At 38.3% G+C, this 19,399-nt stretch overlaps 1 protein-coding gene across 2 annotated transcripts in view; it reads left to right on the plus strand.

Moving 5' to 3' along the window:
• Positions 1–19,399, plus strand: part of LOC140744754 (max dimerization protein 4) — a 372,173-nt gene that overhangs the window by 334,185 nt on the left and 18,589 nt on the right. For both annotated transcript variants that reach the window (XM_073076403.1, XM_073076402.1), the window contains exon 5: positions 2,414–2,642. In XM_073076403.1, coding sequence (XP_072932504.1) covers positions 2,414–2,642 — 229 coding nt within the window. The remainder of the gene's footprint in view (positions 1–2,413; positions 2,643–19,399) is intronic.

Raw genomic sequence — 19,399 nt, forward strand, 5'->3', positions numbered from 1 at the left:
GACAAGTTCATAATATTATTATAAGGGAGTTTCTGAGTTGTCGGCGAAGAGTTAAGATATTAAAGGGTTAGTAAATTTCTTACTTCTGACTTACTTAAATCATAATAATTTACAACGATTTTTCCTAAAAACACTGTTATGTTATTTAATATTTTTGTATCCTGAGAAATAAGATTAACCATTAAATTAACCTCAACTTTATGTAACGCTAGAATAATTAATACAAGCTTTTACACAGCCAATACGTCGTCAATTTTCCCGAACTTGGCTGTCCCACTGCCGTGCGCCGCTACTCCGCTGAGCTATTTCGTGGACTATGAACAAGAAACTGTCCATTTATCATATGTCCAAGCGACATTTACACATATTCGCGCACACTCAGATATTCATGGGAAGAGGCTATCATCATTTCTCAGCGTTTTTCTTGGAAAACTGAAGGAATACACTGGAGAAATATACCTATGGAGGAATGTTGCCAATTTTTATTATATTTATCTCTACGATATGTAATATTAACGTTCTTTTTATTAACTACCGTTGAAAGTAATGCTACGTCTTGTACCTTATACTTGTACTTATGAAAAAAATATTGAATTTTTTGTCTGTCTGTCTGTTTTTCTGGCTAATCTCCAAAACGGCTGAAACGATTTTGATGGGACTTCACTGGAAGTTAGCTGATGTTATAAATAGTAACTTAGGTTACTTTTATTTTAGAAAAGCATTAGGGTATTATTACCCTACTGCTAGGCACGGGTCTCCTCTTAGAATGAGAGGTGAATAAAGCGGTTGATAGACGCACCCTTTACAACACAAAGCTTTTTATTAAGAAGTCTCAGACGTGTTACTTCACGATGTTTTCTTCCACGAGTTATGCAATTGATTGATAATTAATTTGTAATACGCACATGCACATAACTTACATATTAAAAGGTAAATGTTTGGAGTTTGTTCTTCACACCTCGCGATCGAGAGGACAAGTTTGAATCACTAGGATATCACTACTTTTAACCGATTTTAATTTAATTAAATTATCAACGTTTAAGAAATTATTACTTTAGGTGCAATGTCTAACGAATTTTCAGCTTGTTCTTCAATAGAAAGCATTTTATCCACCGAACGCCCCATACAGAGTATAATGGGGAAGTAACACGTAGAATATGAAAAATAAAGCAGAAGGAGCGATCGATTCACGGAGATGGAGTAAAGATTTTTTAAAAAAGACCACCGGCCAGTGTCCGGCTGTTTGAGATCGATAGGCCTGTGTTCTATAGTTAGCGATACTGTAGCTGTGACATCGTTTTAAAATCTAACGACTTGATTCTGCTGTTGTCTTTAATATGCATGTTTTACCGTTGCAATGGTCATAGGTAACTCGGTGGAGCTGTTGCCGATATATAAATAGCACAAATTGTTTGGAATTTTCACCTGATATATTCCAGGAGAGCATGGGGTTCTTCAAATGAGGTGCAAAAATAGCTCTCCTTCGAAGCCAGCAGCTATGCATCGTTGACTCTCTGGTGTTGCCAATGTCCGTATGCGACGGTGACTACTTTTCATCAGGTAGCCTGTCAGCTTCATCTTTAGGACAAGTATACAAAATAAGAAAACAAAACAGCGGTAAATTAGAGGGATCATAACGCTTTTATCTTACGTGATGATTTCTACATTGCAACAGCTCCCGCAAATCGCCTTAATAAACTTCATTCCTTAATTCATGATCGCTCTCGCCGGACATCGAACCTGTGCTCCAGTGGGTGTTGGGAGCGGGGGCCACATCACGATACCGGCATCGCAGATGAAATATCCCCTCATAAATCTGCCACGACGCCGCTCGACGCCGCCTGTCCCAGCCTCCATAGGCGTAGTACTGATTTAATTTCTTTGTAAATCTCTTGTTTTACTTGCGAAATAACGGCCTTGTGTAAACTATATTGTTATATACTTTTGGCAGTAGTCCTTTTGTTTTAGAAACATCTACAAGGCATCCGATAACGTTTGACAAGTGATATGAAATTATAATAATATGAGGATCTAACATATTTTACCCTAGGATAGAAGATAGTGACTGGATCTAAGATTAAAGGCATACATATCCATACGACAAAGCCCTTTAGCATAGGGCATAGCATAGGGCGGCATTACATCTTGTTAGAACTACATTAGGATTCATTTTCCTGTCTCTTTGAGATAGATGTAATATATCCATGTTCTGTAATGTCCACGTTATATTATATTCAAATGGTGCAAGCAACTCTCTTTACATAAAAATGAAAAACGACTGCGATACAAAAACTTCTTACGAGTATATGCATTTTTTTTTTTTTGATTCGGGCATTTTTCTTCACGAATATAGATACTTCATACTTAACGTTCACTTGTTACTAAATAAACGGTGTCATCAATATTGTTCCAGAACCTAGAAGAACGAGAGAAAAAGCACTCACTCATCAGGGACCACCTCGCGCGCGAACACCGCTACCTGAGGCGGCGGCTCGCGCACCTTCGCTCGTCCCGTGACGTCACGCGCTCGCCCTCCGAGAGCTCCATGTCGACCGCGACGCGCGCAGACTCCTTCTCCTCGCTCGAGTCCTCCTCGGGAGTGTCCACGGCAACCCGCTCACCCTCATCCATCTCGGAAAGTGGTGAGTGAACAATATGTAATATTAAGTCACGCCGCGTGACATCTCACGGACTAAGAAATGTTCAATGCTCAATAGCGTAACATGATACATATAATACACTGCAAAACACGTAGTACTGGCAGTATATAAGGTCTCCCGCTTATTTTTATCACACCAACGATCGATGTCGCTGATATAACATAACGCATGCGACGTAACACATAAAGTTGCGCGAGCGCTATCCAAGAGCTCGATGATGTACACTCCGACTCGAGTCGGGACAGTCGGGCAGACCGCTCACCCTCCTCCGTCTCGGAAAGCGGTGAGTAAACAATTATATATGTATTATAAAGTCACATCACGTGACATCTCGCGGACTAAGAAATGTTCAATGTTCAATGACGTGACTTGGGAATCACAATGAGAAACACGCAATATTGACAATATAAAACGTCTCCCGCGCATCTTTATTACGCGTTTATTAGTACTGATGAATTATACGCGATGAATTACATATCGTTTCGCGAGCGCAGTCCAAGAGCTCGATGATGCACGCTCCCGCAGATTCGTTTTCCTTACTCGAGTCTCAGAAAGTGGGGAACAATTAGATTAATAACAAACATGGTGTCAACTTACGTATCATGCGCGACGGCTTGCTGTCTGAGAGTACGATGGCGCACCTCCGTCCTGACTCGTTAATTTCGTCTAATAACGTTTACAAACTTAAAAAGACTTCAGAGTTAAACAACAGAATACGTACGTGCTAAGAAATCAAACACTTGCTATTAGAGAGTACTGTAGACTGGTACTCGTTACATAACGTGACATTAAATTTACGTTTAAATGGTCATGAATAGCGGTATTTGCTCATAAGTTCGTTAATAACGCAATATAAACAATAATAAACAATTTGCACTGTAACGTAATTCCGGTATAAACTAAATGTCGATCGAGGGTACCATTGTTAGTCATTGTTCCCGCGTCACGCAGTACGGATAATCCGGGAACACGGTAATGGCCGTTACTCGATTGTTCCCGTGTCACAAGGCTTTGATATTGATACCATTGTAAACATAGTGACTAATTGCTGTAGCGTGTGTTGGAGGTGGGAGATCTTGGCGGTTTGTCTGCGGCGGCATCAACGTCGTCAACTCGTTACTGTACCACTGCTAGGTTCGAGTCTCGTTTCAGAGTGAGAGTGGTTTGGGCCAAAGTCCACCGTGTTTGCCATTTGAAGATTTAATATATCTTGGATAACTTTTTTTAGGAAATCTCAAGCGTGGTGGTTTCCTCATGATAAGTTTCTTTAACGTTAAAGAAAGTGGTATTTACAAGTAATTTGTAATACGCACATAACTTTTAAAAAAATCATACGTTAGGTCTGAGATTTCACCATCAGACCCGTCGATTTAGAGGCCAAATATCAACTTATCACTGCCCGGCCAATATTGGGACATGGGCAGTCGCATCCTCTTTACTTCAAGCGAAAAAAGGCACGAAAAAGCTGACCAATCTCAAATAGCAATCGCATAATAATTCCCTGCATAGACTTAAGTTCATTCGTCCATGAACGTTAGGAACAATTTAATATACTACAAACCATCATCTGCTAAATTGTTCATTTAATTCCCAGTCTTAATCGTGAAAGCCGTTTGCAATCATTGTACAATTAGTCAATTTGTAAACTGTATTAATATTAAAGGGCGTAGACAAGGGAACAATGGAGTAGCATCCATTGTATGTTCCAGCTTCAAGGAACAATGGAATGGGCTCTCGATCTGACATCCAACTGATCCTGAATTACATTACCGTGGAAACTCTATGCCTTTGTTGTTTCAATCCTAACCATAAAGTAGACTAAGGACATCTGTATCCCTATTCTGTTTAATTTATTTATATGACAGTAGCAATTGTGATTTAAATTATGGTATAGTCTATATCGACTTGGAGATGATTTATATTAAGTGGGATTCAGACGTCGGTCAAGGAATAATGTTTTGATATTCTATGAATTAGGTAATTTCAACTTTTAAGCTGGCGTTTAGAAATACAAATATAAAAAGGCTATAAGTTCCATACATAAATTATAGCGTTAGTTGGTTAAAATACGAACTTAGAGACAAGGACCATGTGTGGATGGAAATGAAAGGACCAAACAAAGTATAGGAACTAGGTAGTATCACATGTGTCTATAATGATCCAGTTTATTTTATGTATTTCCAACGTAATGAAGAGAAATTACACTTAATTTTTTGTACGAAACACGTGACTTGTGGCATTATTACGTAATATGACAGACTCGAACAAACCACAGGACTTTATTTGACGCCAGCCCAAATTTCCTTCTTTTAACGAGATTTAACCATTTCAAGGAATAAAAACATGTAAAAAACAATATATGTAAAAGAACAAAATTCTCGCGAATTTGTCCTTAGTACATTTTAAGCTTCGCAGTTTTCCAGTCGACGTTAGTATGAAACTGCGCTTGATTTCTCTAAATACACGTGTTTTATTATGCAAGCGGGCGCAGAATATCGTGGAACAAACCACGTGACATGTGGGCTTATTACGTGACATGACAGACTCGTACACACCACGGGACATTATTTGCCGCCAGCCCAAATTTGCACCGTTAAATGAGACGAATATTTAAAAATTTTCAAGGAACAAATACATATTAAGTAAGGGAACAAATATCTCGCGTATCCATTCTCAGTACGTTTTAAGTTTTCCCAAGTCGACGTCAGTATAAAACTCCGCTCGATTTCTTTCAATACACGTGTTTTATTATGCAAGCGTACGTAGAGTGTCTGGGAACTAAGCACGTGACATGTGGCCTTATTACGTGACACGGCAGACGATCGAACAAGCGACGGGACATTTTAATCTGACGCCGGGTCCTCGAAGACCCGGACCATTGTAAGAGGCTTAGCGTAATAGGCCCCGCCCCTTCCGGGCCTATATTGTTGCCTTTTATTTATGCATTAACTTTCTCAATTTAACTGTCAAATGCACAACCGCCGACGGACATAAATCGCGTCTATTGTGGTTAGGGTTGCCAAAGGTAATATATAGTCGATAACATGTACTATTAGGAAATATATAGTACTCTACATTTAAGTACCTCAGTTTGCATGCAAATTCAAGAAAGATTAAATCGGTTTAAAAGACAGTTCATTTATTTACTACCGCTATGTGTAATTAAGTATTAACTTTAATGGTTATATTTTTCTTAACCGTACACATCCTTAACATCGTGAGGAAACTTGAATATCCGAACTCTGAAAAAAAATCTTATAGATGTGTGGTGTCTTCCAAGTCAATCTTGGCTAGCATTCTCAGCGGATCCGTATCCAAATGTGAAACAGATAAAAATTACAGTTATTAGTAGTTAGTTAGTAGTATTTCTAGTTATATTTCAAATATACTCGTCGTATTTAATTAAGTTCGCAAATTAGGTGGACATAATTATGGTAGAATCCCGCTTCGTTGTGCGATTGCGGAGGCGCCACCGCCGCAACGCTGCCTTTATTCCTGTCTAATAACCAGTGTTAAACGGTGCTATCCTCTAGTTTGAAAGGACATCCTAATTTGAGGCGTTCCAACTTAGTCCGCACGTAGCAACGCATCTGTGACCGATCCCAGGTATCATGGGTCGATGACTCCTATCCATGGAGAGCAGTAGCTACTTACTATATTGTTAGGAATATCGTCAGGAAATTATTTAAAAACCAACTTTTTATAAGCCGAGAACCTTAACTTTCCAAAATAAATTAACCGAAAAAAATTTAAACGCAAATGAGCAACAAAACTGGCAGAGTAACATTCTTTACAAAGATCGGAAAATAACTACCCAGTAGACGATCTATTACAGCGCCCTTTTATACGCCCACTTTTATTTAATACTCGCATTTGACAATTAAATTTCTTTACTCTTACCATCATTCCTAACAATATTATTAAAAAAGTATATATAGTTAAGTTCGGTAATACAGTCGTGATCCCTAATAGGGGGCTCGGAAAACAGACTCCAAAACGATTGATATGGTAAACAGGGGTTTATTGGCATTATAAATAGTTGGCGAAGCGATTAGTCGACTCATTAAACGTCTTTATGTGGATTGAATCCCCCAGTCGCTGTTTCTTATACTAATAACCCGTCTTTCATATGATAATAGGATGCGTCGATGTCGGTTATGGATGGATATTAGTGTGTTATAAAACTTAAACTGTTTTATTTTTATATGTACATTATGTGTAATACAACAGTAACTAAAGATAAATATTATTTAAATATATATAAGAAACTAGTGGTGTCCGCGGCTTCGCCCGCATTTTAAAGAACATACATAAAATGGAAAATTTGTACCTGCATTGGAATGATAGTGGTGCCATCTGTCGAAAATTGGTCATACCAACTCCCAAACCCTCGTGGGCTCTTGGACAACAACTTTGCTAAAGATCATCACTTGATCAAATGCATAGTTTCCGATTCTATAACTACTTACGAATTAAAAATTAAATAAAAAAAACCTTTTCCCACGGACTAAATTGTGAATCTAAACCATTCTCAAGTCCCCTTGAACACACACAACAAATTTCATCAAAATCAGTCCAGTCGTTTAGGAGGAGTTCAGTGACATACACACGCACATAAGAAATATATATATAAAGATGTGTAAAGAAACAATAAAGATAAGATAAAACAATAAAAGATAAAGAACAAAAAAGAAAAGATGGTGTAAGTCTTAAAATAAAATTTAGAGATAAAACAATGACTCCAATGACCCTTTCGGTAGGGTCCCAAGAATGCTGGCTATGTTACCTCCTTATATGGCCAAACTTAATATTTCCCAAAAATAAGCAGACAGCATCTAAGATCAAAGTAGCGTTGATTTAGCAAAGCTGTCACTATCCCCTTGCCGTCCTTAACAGTACCTGTTACAAACTGAACGACGGGAAGTTATTAAGTAATCAAGAGTCAATTGGTTTGTCTATGTACTTCCCGATCATATCATACATATGTATATAGTTTATATATGTGTGTCATTATACTCTAACGGGGTCCGGTCTTCCACTGATGTCTCCTCCGGTCGTTTGTATGTTGATTTTGGTGTTATAAAAATATATATTAGCATATCAATCGAGTGTTTCGGGCAAGGGGACGACGGGCTAAGTTGGATCCCGAGAACGCCTTAATGTGAGCGTTATCATTCGGGGACACTTTATGTTTGACGTTTATCTTTGGATTTTGCGGTCTCCGTTCTGATATTCTGTTGAAACGCGATATATTATTATGTATACGTAGTCATAGCCTGATGGTTGAGTGTTTTACACTCCTTTTTTTATTAACCGATGCCGTGCGAACGACGCCATGTTATATGGGACTTTTACCGCAGCAAACTCCCCAGGTGCGTAGAGGACTCTGGGATCTGATAGTTCAGATAAGAAAACATCTTATCTGAACTAGAAGATCCCAGATAAGAAAGATATTTTCTTGTTTCATAAATGATTGAATGTGAGGTAACATAATTTATAACCAGCAGACAAAGATGCTTCAAACATAGTGATAAGTAATTTCGATGTTATGAGATCGCAGATGAATATAAATACATACTATACCCTTACCATGAGCTTTTACGTTTTGACAAAAATTCCAATCAGCGCCCCTAGCGGATTGTATCAGAACTATAGCGTCAGTAACGTAACATTAAATGTCTAAATTGACAAAATGGTGCTTTATGTTTTGCAAACATGTGAGGTAGAGAAAAAGACTTGAGCACTTACATACTGTTACGTTTACTCAGTCTCCTGAAGTAAACGGAACAGAATAACGAATTGAGTAAACGTTCCGTAAAATTGTGGGATGTTTTAAAAAATCATGGTAAGGGTACTGGTCAAAATCATTTGCCCCGTTTTACCTCATCATTGGATGATAAAACATGTTATATCCCTAAACAGTCCCATAGTAATTATACCTCTTTATTAATGACTATGTTACTATATGTCCTCTATTCTCTTTGTATATTATATAGCAGTGATACAAGCTTAAACGCACACCAATCGATAATGATTTACTACCGATAACCTAATCGCATTATAAGCCATTAAATCACATTAAATTTATGCTATATCAAGTTTATGACTATGGAAATTAAATTCATATATTATAATTGGCATTCAATATTCTTATCTTCTATGTAGGTGCGTGTGCATTTATATGATTGTGAATGGCTTAAATATATTTATTGCTTACGTTTGTAACTATTTTAATATTGGAAATGAATAAACCAGTATAGATGAGATTTTCTTACGAAGTTAACCGACTTTTCAGAGAATCGCACGGGATATTTTTACCCCGAAAGTATCTTTATACTACTAGCTGACCCGGCAAACGTTGCGTTGCCATATAATTAAAAAAAATGTTAAGGGTGAACAACTGTTATCACTCAGGGGTATGAAAAATAGATAGTAGCCGATTCTCAGACCTATAATACATATAATGCATATAAAATTTGGTGAAAATCGGTAAAGCCGTTACGGAGGAGTACGATAACTAACATTGTGACACGAGAATTTTATATATAAGATATGGATTTCATAAGGAACCCATAGTCTTGTGTAAAAATGTAAAACCCATTCGCTAACCCCAATCTCGTTACCCACGTGCTAAGCTTGTGAACAACACCCCCTTATGTAATTTTAACGGTTAATTTTTCAGTCACGAAACACGATTAACTTCAAGTACTTCATTAGTCTATTAGGGGAATTTTAAATCGAGTACAATTTCAAAATTTAATCGCGTTTTCATTTGGAAAATCGCAGTTAATTAGCAATGTTCGGTCGAACGAGCTTCGAAAGCTCACAGCAGCTTACACGCTGTGAACTTACACCGTGTAGTTTCATATGTGGCGGTTACAGTTAACATCGCTTGTGAAAATGTATTAAAAGCGATATGTTTTTATTAAAATTGAAAATGGTGCCTGAAGTTAAGTGCTCACTGTTGATGGGCATCTGTAATTAACTAATTGGATACTTTTTTGTATAATTTTAAAGATACAAAATATAATTTGAAGGTCGTAGAACCCTTTGTGGTTTGACTCCGGCAGCACCACCACCACATCTATTTCTACCTACCTAATAACGGCAGTGTTAGGCGCTGCTGTTTTCCTGTTTTAAGGGTGTGGTAAGGGATAGAGACTTTTCAGAGGCTTTCCAGCTTAGTCCTCTGGGGTAGCGGCGCATCTGTGGCCGACCTCAGGTAGGAAAATCTAATCCTATCTGGGGTTGATTACAGATGTCCATGGGCGGCAGTAGCCACTTACCATCAGGTGGACTGCATGCTCATCTGCTACTCCTATATTATAAAAAAAAATGTTCTTCGGTTTCCTTATTAGGGTGATGGTCTTAATATGGAGTGATGCACCAGATATACAGTAATAGTATATTTATTAGCAATTGCTTACACTACGACGACATCACATACAAGACAATGCAAATAAGTGCTTCCACCTAGTGGCCTGACATCATACTAGTGACGTTCCATATCACAAAAGAGCATGCAACCTTCCTGGTGATCATTGTCGACCAGGGATATCTGCGATCAACTTCAAATAAAAGTATAATCTTCTTGAATACTTTATCTAAGTATCTTTAGCTTTTCAAAGCAAGTCACAAATTTGGCACTCAACTCTCCTGTATTTTTTATTAAAACATAGCTATATGTTATACTCGTATTAATATTAAGTATATTTTACGTAAACACATCATAATTAATGGCCGAGGGGAACCGAGAGGTAATCGAATCAAGCTCCGGGCACCGTGAACCGATCGCACCTACTCAGTAATTCACTTCGCGATAAGCTAATATATTACACACATTAACTGGCGCTGCCTCGCGGGTTTGCCTGTGTTGCTGTTTATGCTAGAATTTTATAATAATTGTATTTATATGTAAGTAAATAAAGTCTGGTCGGAAAATTGAAATAACCTGTTTTTAGTAAAAATAGAATTGGAATGTTATTTAAGGCTCATATCTGGTCACAGACGCATTGGTACTCGTCGAATTAAGGGAAAACTTAACCTACCATACCACACCTTTAAGACCAGAATCAGAATAACTCAGCACTCCCCTGCCGCTATAACTATAACAGAATTAGATGCAACTGCACTAAAACTTGAACAATTGTTCCTGTATATCACGTAGTTGCACTGAACACTGGGTGGCCTGGGGAGTAGCAGCGTAATTAATAAAACGCGAGGTGTCGAGAGCGATAAACCCCGCTGCACTCGTAAATCACCCGCGCTAATGATACGCGGCTACAATGTTACACGCACACTGCTGCTATAACTATAACAGTACTAGATGCAGTTGCACTAAAACTATGAAAAACTACCTGTACTTACGTAGTTGCACTGACCGCTGGGTAGCCCGGGGAGTAGCAGCGTAATTAATAAAACGCGAGGTGTCGAGAGCGATAAACCCCGCTGCACTCGTAAATCACCCGCGCTAATGATACGCGGCTACAATGTTACACGCACACTGCTGCTATAACTATAACAGTACTAGATGCAGTTGCACTAAAACTATGAAAAACTACCTGTACTTACGTAGTTGCACTGACCGCTGGGTAGCCCGGGGAGTAGCAGCGTAATTAATAAAACGCGAGGTGTCGAGAGCGATAAACCCCGCTGCACTCGTATATCACCCGCGCTAATGATACACGGTCACAATGTTACACGCACACTGCTGCTATAACTATAACAGTACTAGATGCAGTTGCACTAAAACTATGAAAAACTACCTGTACTTACGTAGTTGCACTGACCGCTGGGTAGCCCGGGGAGTAGCAGCGTAATTAATAAAACGCGAGGTGTCGAGAGCGATAAACCCCGCTGCACTCGTAAATCACCCGCGCTAATGATACACGGTCACAATGTTACACGCACACTGGTGCCATAAGTATAACAGCATTTGGTGTTGGTACATTAAAATCGTGAAGAATTCGACCTGCACATCACGTAGTTGCACTGACCGCTGGGTGGCCTGGGGAGTAGCGGCGTAATTAATAAAACGCGAGGTGTTGAGAGCGATAAACCCCGCTGCACTCGTATATCACCCGCGCTAATGACGTGCGGTTACACGCACCTATGCGCTCAGGATGTGGCTTCGTTTCAGGTATGACGAAACAAACTGATGACGTCACATTCGTGTACGGTGTGCAAAATGTGTTTTTTCGGGAACATATTTTTATATGAATGTAGCAAAGTATCTTTCTTTAGCACACCCTACAACCCAAACGGCTTCCGGATTTTAACATATTATGAGGTGTCTTTGAATTCGTCTAAATTGTGGTCGTAATGTAGGCTATATTTTTAACAGTTTGGCTTTTTGTTTTTATAATAATTGTTTTAAAACCTTAAGTTTTAATATTGTATTAAAATCAAATTTTCTACAACTTATTTTCATAAATATTGTTATTAAAATACCCGCTTGTAGAAAAGCGCGAATTTCTGTTTATTTCTCGCAAGTAATATACTCAAAATAGTTTCCCTAGAAAAGCACATAAATCCCCAGATCCTGAATAATAAATTAAGATTTGAGCTCTCATGTAACAAGTGTGTCGCTGGCCTAACGACATCTCAACACCGATCTCCATGCCCGCAATAGGCTCAGTCGACAATTGAGCACGTCCCAGAGATCTGAACCTGGAGGGTAAAACCTCGACTAATTGTACCGCTAATTGGTTTTTTGGCAGCCACTCCGAGAGGCCTGGAGGGTACGTGATAGCCTCAGGAGCGTGTTCAGAACGGATCCCGTAGCACTTTAAGAGTTCGGGTAACCAGCTCGCCCAATTATGACAATAGAAGTTTTTTTTATGATTTAAGCGGATGAAAAAGTTATTTTTAGAAAGATTTGTTTAAGTTACTTATTTTTTGGGATATACGCTATCATAACATTGAATTATTATATGAAACTAGCTGACCCGGCTCACGTTGTGTTGCCATATAAATAAAAAAATGTTAAGGGTGAACAATCCTTATCACTTAGGGGTATGTATGGGGGTATGTATAGTTGCCGATTCTCAGACCTACTGAATATGCATATAAAATTTGGTGAAGATCGGTAAAGCCCTTTCGGAGGAGTACGGTAACTAACATTGTGACACGAGAATTTTATATGTAAGATTAACATGAGCAAACGGACAAGTTGAACCTAACAGAAGCCTGAATACTAAAGTACTAAATAAATGATAACGTAAACAGATTCCTCTTAATATTGCTTCTAAAAATCCAATTTCAACCAAATTCTGTGACAAAGAAGGCATTTAGTTTAAAGCCCACTAAACGAGCGAGACGGCATCATTCGCGAGACAGAGACAAACGCGAGCGGCAAACGGAAATTGGAATCTTCCTCTTTATAACGGAATATATCATACGCCGAAATAATAAAACTGAGTTTTTCGATGTTTTTTACAAAACAAAATGTTTAAGTGAATTTATGGCGCTCAATGAATGGGTGTTGGGCAAAATTGTACGCTCACTACATTGTACTAAGGGTGTTTTATGGTTGTACATGGAAGATATCAAGGTAGTAGCAGCCTCTGTAGTTCGACTACGGCGGCACTACCGCCACACCTATTTCTGCTTAATAACAACAGTGTTAAGTGCTGCTGTGTTCTGCTTTGGAAGGTGTGGTGAACATAGTTATCCGACGCATTCCAAATTTGTCCTCAGGGGTAGTGCATCGTGGTAGACCTCAGGTACGTACTTCACATATCACACATCATGTATATGAAATCAAATTAAAAGTATAGTCCGCGTAAAACTAGTCTGCTTAGAATATAAAAATGAATTGCGTCGCCATGGCAAATTGTATAACTACTCCTGCTAGACACAACTTCAGAGCGGACTTGCAGTTTGGCGCGGACTATAACTTTTCGTTATATGTATTCCACTTAAAGACCGCAATGACGCTCTTACAAATCTCTCACATAATAAATAAGAGCAATAAGGTATCATTGCAACCGTTTAATGAAGCAGGGGTAATTTATACCCCATCGTCTTAAAACACCCTCAAGTTGTGTAAGCACCACATTCTGTCATTCACACGTCAAACCCGTCATACGTTAGGGCTGCGAGCCTCTGATAAGTTCCGTGTTACGTTATCAATTTCAGAGGGGTTCGTGTTGGAGGTACTAATTACCCCCCGACTATCCAACTTAAATTCGGGTTAACCCTTTAATGTAGAACGGTTGTTACGAACAAAATTGTGATGGTGTTTTAAAATGCGGGTAGACTAAAGTTTGTTGATTAGACGCTTAAGTGCATAGAAGGTGCTAGAATAAATGTGGTTCATGATGTGTGTTTACGGTGGTACCTCCCGGATGGTACCACCGTCACACCTGTTTCTAACGTAAAGCGGTTCTTGCGTTTGGTGGAAGGCTGAGAATTCCGTAGATATGATGCGTCCATCTTAATTCTGACGAGGAGCAACACATCAATGGCTGACCTCATGTAAGACTGCTAGTAATCGAGTCTAAATAAGATTATATTATTCATGTAGTTTCGGCACTAGAATAGGGCTACGGTACCCCTGCTTGTCGTAAGAGGCGACTAAAAGGGGGCTTCCGATGTTACGGACGGCAACAGTGGGAGCTCGAACCGCCCGGCCAGCGGCCCCGGGAAGGACGGCGGTATGTGTGGTCGCATACCGTCGTGCACACCGGAGAGTGTGGCGAGCGTCAAGCTCACCTGGGTGGGGCCCGACGGGGCAACGCGCTAAAAGGACTCTGGTTGCGTTCCTATGGAGATCCTGGAGTCCTTTAAGCAGCGCCGCGGAAGACCACCAGGGTAATTTTAGTGCGGTAAGAGTTCCATATAACCCTGTGTCCCTCCCACGATACCGGCTACCTTTTGAAGTTTTCCCCTTCGTTAACAAAAAGTTATTTTGCTTAATTGCTAATTCAATATTATAAAAAAAAACTAGCTGACCCGGCAAACGTTGTGTTGCCAAACAAATAAAAAAAATGTTAAGGGTGAACAACCCTTATCACTTAGGGGTATGAAAAATAGATAGTAGCCGATTCGCAGACCTACTGAATATGCATATAAAATTTTGTGAAAATCGGTAAAGCCGATTTGAAGGAGTATGGTAACTAATATTGTGACACGAGAATTTTATATATAAGATATTGAAGCGAGCTATAAAGCTCATTATATAGGTACGTAGGGTTCTCCCTTTTTCCAACGTTAGGGACCTGCTAGAAATCTAATTTGCCCTCCAATTTGTCCGAAATTGAATCTCTTCACGCATCAAATGATATTCGAAATTTAGCCAAACAAGTCGTGGGCCTGGCGCTCACGTTCAGTAACTGTTATTCAAATATTGCCCACTGTTGGGCATATACATCAGTGTCATATTCAGCTATATAAATTTAATAGCATGCAAATATTACAATTAAAACAATTTCAATATAATTAAATACAATTAATTCAAAAAAGATTCAACATTACATTATATATTATTGCATTGTTAAACGTTAATTAATTTATATTAAATGTCATAAATTCATGAATGTCATAAAAGTTTTTTTCATAGAAGATTTTTTAACTTTAATATGCATAAGTTTGCCGTTTTAAAAGAGATGTATGTATAATTGTATGAGATTCATTAAGATGCGAAAGTTTGCGAATTGAAAGATATGTATGTAATTGTATATGTCTAGTTAAGTAGCGAAAAGTGCAGAAAAATCATCGTGGTTTAACTACGGCGGTACTATCACAAAATATTTCTAATGTTGCATTTAATTTCATGAGAGGTTCCAAGTTAGTCCTCATGCTTTGTCAACTTATGATTGTGCTTCTTATGATTATCTATAATCGTTCTTAAAATAAGCTCGATATCTTACTTAAAGTCGCATATATTATTGTTACCTCTGAGGCCTAAGGAATACCTCGAGTATCTTCCTTACATTCTTCAAACGCGATATATATTATACTAGCTGACCCGGCAAACTTTGTACCGCCTAAAAATCTATTTATCAAATATTATTCATATAAAATATAGCCTATGTTACTCGTGGACAATGTAGCTTTCGAATGGTGAAAGAATTTTTAAAATCGGTCCAGTAGTTTTTGAGCCTATTCATTACAATCAAACAAACAAACAAAGTTTTCCTCTTTATAATATTAGTATAGATGTAATGACTAATGACCATGCTATGGTCAAACACAAAGGGTTCTGCCACTCTCAACAACGTATTATATAAGTAGTGAAGATATAAATCATATATCTATTTATGGTAAGCGATGTCAACTTCCTAGATTCTCTCAACTCTACTCGATACTCAGCTGGGGTTAAACATGACCCTTACGATCAAGCACTAGAAACATCCATTGTGCAAGAACTATTCACCCCTACCTACCCTTACGCGAATTAATTAAAACCCTAAGCTTTAGGAATAAAATTGAAATTACGTCGACACAACATCCTAGGGCATTTCGAAGTCAACAATTCAGACTCTCACTCAACCCTTTGATGTTTGAGAAGGTTCTTTAAGTCGCTAACCCTTTGCGCGACCTATATAAAAATAGGCACGATCTGCAATGCGTGTGAAGGTAGGGTCTTTTACACCCCAACAGCCTAGATGCTTTGTATTGTTTCTTTCTGAGTACATAATTATGAGATATGGTGCTTTGAAGACGTGTTTTGTACACCAGTCGATAAAATTTCATTTAAAAGAGCGACAATCGCTAACTATCGTCAATGATGGTTGCCAACGGTTACCACTGTCGCTGGTGTGTTACCTCCTTAAAGGTAAATTTATTTTAATTAATATTTGATTAAATGATTGTCTTATATAAACGCTATATAAACGGTTTCCACACTCACAGCCCCATACTAGGATTCCCTGTGTCGTGGGTGCCATGGATACACACAAAGACGAATACACAAACACCCAAACGCAGAACAGATATCTAAATTCATCACTCAGATATCTGTCTGGCCGGGGATCGAAACCGGAACCCTTCGCGCGTCAGATCGGCATGGTGACCGCTCTGCTATGGTGTCTTGGAAAGATTGTGGGGGAAAATGTGTTTGAAGCTCCTTGTAACCTTACAGACCCCCTTCTTTTACTTGTATACCCATTGTAGTGTATTAGTAAGTACCCTCATAATTTGACACTAAACATAGATACGAGTACTAGTATGACGTGCGGTAGTGGTGCGCATCTGGCGACATTGAGTTAGCTGTCAGTTGGTCTGGTACGTCACTCTTAGTGTGGACGTCGTTCGGGTAGGACAGTAGTGAACCGATTTGTATTATATTTGTACTAACCGAACCAGTACACCCATTAAAGCAGATCACAGTGGTGCTTACACTTCTGGCATATCACAGAGTCGAACCACAACGAAAGGTTAAATTTCGACATACACAAATTTTATAATTCAGTATAAGTACTACATTGAGTGTTTCGGCAACCACACAATCAATTACACACGAAAAGTTCTATAATCATAATCATAATCCTTTTTGCATCATGCAATTATCACATGCATATAAAGGTGTTGCAAATGTTGATACAGTGGCATGAAAGCCTGTAAGGGTGTAGCAATTTAAATTAATTATAAGTAAACATAAGCTAAAGTAACAATAATTTAAAATTTGCAATTACGATCCGTTAATAGTACAGTTTACATTTTCGTATTCGAACTGAGTTACTTATGAAAATTACGCGAACCACCTTCGAAAGCGTTATTTTACGAGAACACCTAGCATTTCCCTTCCTAGCATATATTTTCCGTAACAAGACGGTATATCATCATTACATCAAAACAACCACTCCACGTTGAAAGAACGAAATGAAATACTGATAAGACAAAATGGCGGATGACAATTTGTCTCGCATCCGATAATTTGTGTACGAAAACAAATAAATAACGGAGTTTCGGGGGATTAAGTTAGTGAGGTTATACGCAAACAAGGCTTGTTCGGTGGCTACGCTTCGGTTACTCTTTTTTTTTGTCTAAAAAGTTAGGAAAATTACGTTCTCTTTGATATCAATTTTGTGTAAAGATTATCTAGGTGCACGGCAGTGCGTCGGACAAATTTTGAGTCTTTCGACAGTTCCAACCGAACGCACTAGTCTAGTTATATTATCCATTTGAAACTTTAGTAATCCAAGAAGCAAGTAATGTACAAACGAGTATAACGTGACTTGTCAATAATTGATGAAATTAGAAAACAACGTCATCTAGTGACAATATTGCAATAATATGTGAACGGAAATTTCATCATACAACAAACGTTTCAAAGATTTTACAAAAATAGAAGACACGACCGCATTTAATGTTTTTTTTTGCGTCATAAACATCTAAATTCGCCGTTTAGACTTCCACCGGCCCTAAATCCGGGACCTCTAAAGACCGATATAAACCCACCACTGTGCCTATCGTAACAAAAGTGTGGCCTCCGAACGCACATTCAGCCGTGGACACCAGGAAGAAAGGAGCAGGATTTATAGGTGCGAGCGCAAACAATCTGAATTATCGCCTGGAGATTTATTAGCACCCGCCAGGTGCCACCTCGACTGAATAAAAGTGAAACTATAAATAATTCACGCTGCCCCGTTAAATATTTTATTTGTTATCTACTACCCCTAACATTGTGTGGACGGTTCGGATATACAGGGTGGCTGAGGGTTTTTAAGTGTGTGAAATCTGAAATTATAAGGATTAGCGAATGATAGAGTTACAAGGCCGATTTTGAGGTAAAACTAAAACTGCATCATTACATTTAAAAACCTCTACCGGGGAATCGAACGTTTTTTGAAAATAACACAAGCTGTATTATTGCACTATCGGGTAGTGTCGTTTTTGTGGATCAAATTCTGGAAAGTAATGATAAATGACAAACTAAGCGAAAGGGTTCATTTTTAATAAAACACAATTTCTTTCATATAAGTATGTTACGAGTACATAGACTGTCTTATTTATCAGCGCTGTCATTCCAGGTTTAGATGGTACGTAAAAAATTGTCTGTTCTTTCTATTTCATCCTAAACCTTTGAAGTTATCATAGTTCAAAGTTAAGAATTAACTGGACAGGCATAAAAGATTTACTAGCGAAGAGTGCACCTTTATAGGTGCATAATATCTGCCTTATTTTTTCTCGCTCACTTCCAGTAACTTGATGATGGCGAAAAGTCCTTTGAAATTAAGTCAATAACTCCCCGTAGAAAATGTTCTAACTATAAACTCGATTCTCAGAACCTCCTTATTACGAAGCAAAGCTTTTAGTCGAGTTCCGTAACAAGCCAGCTGAAGGAATTCTTGGAAAATATGAAAATACGTAGCGATATTTTCAATTTGTATCATATTATTTTTGTTTCATTATGAAGTTATGTCTAATGTAAGGTATATTAGAAATAGCTTGTTGAGAGCAGCTAAATGAGATATTATTTATTTATCCGTTGTAGTAGTCGAGTAGAAGTGTGTGTGCCTTCGTGTAGGCATGCGTGCGTGTGTGCACGCATGCTACCGTGTATGCGTAGGTGCATGTTTGCATGCGTGCATCCATCGTTGAGATCGTTTTACGATCTATCAATTAGAATTAATAAATATAGTGACTAATTTAAAATTTGCACTTGAATACAAAATACATTACGCTTCTTCTCCATAACGATACACCTTGTGAAGTGATGGTAGTTGTCACTCACAATATGCTCTATAAAGAACCTATTTTGAATAAAAAAAAATATTTAATTTGATTTTAAA

This window comes from Epargyreus clarus, unplaced genomic scaffold (genome assembly GCF_041222505.1).
Source record: "Epargyreus clarus isolate Ecla_fem2 unplaced genomic scaffold, WU_Ecla_fem_2.2 ptg000009l, whole genome shotgun sequence".
In the NCBI taxonomy this organism is placed as follows: Eukaryota; Metazoa; Arthropoda; class Insecta; order Lepidoptera; family Hesperiidae; genus Epargyreus; species Epargyreus clarus.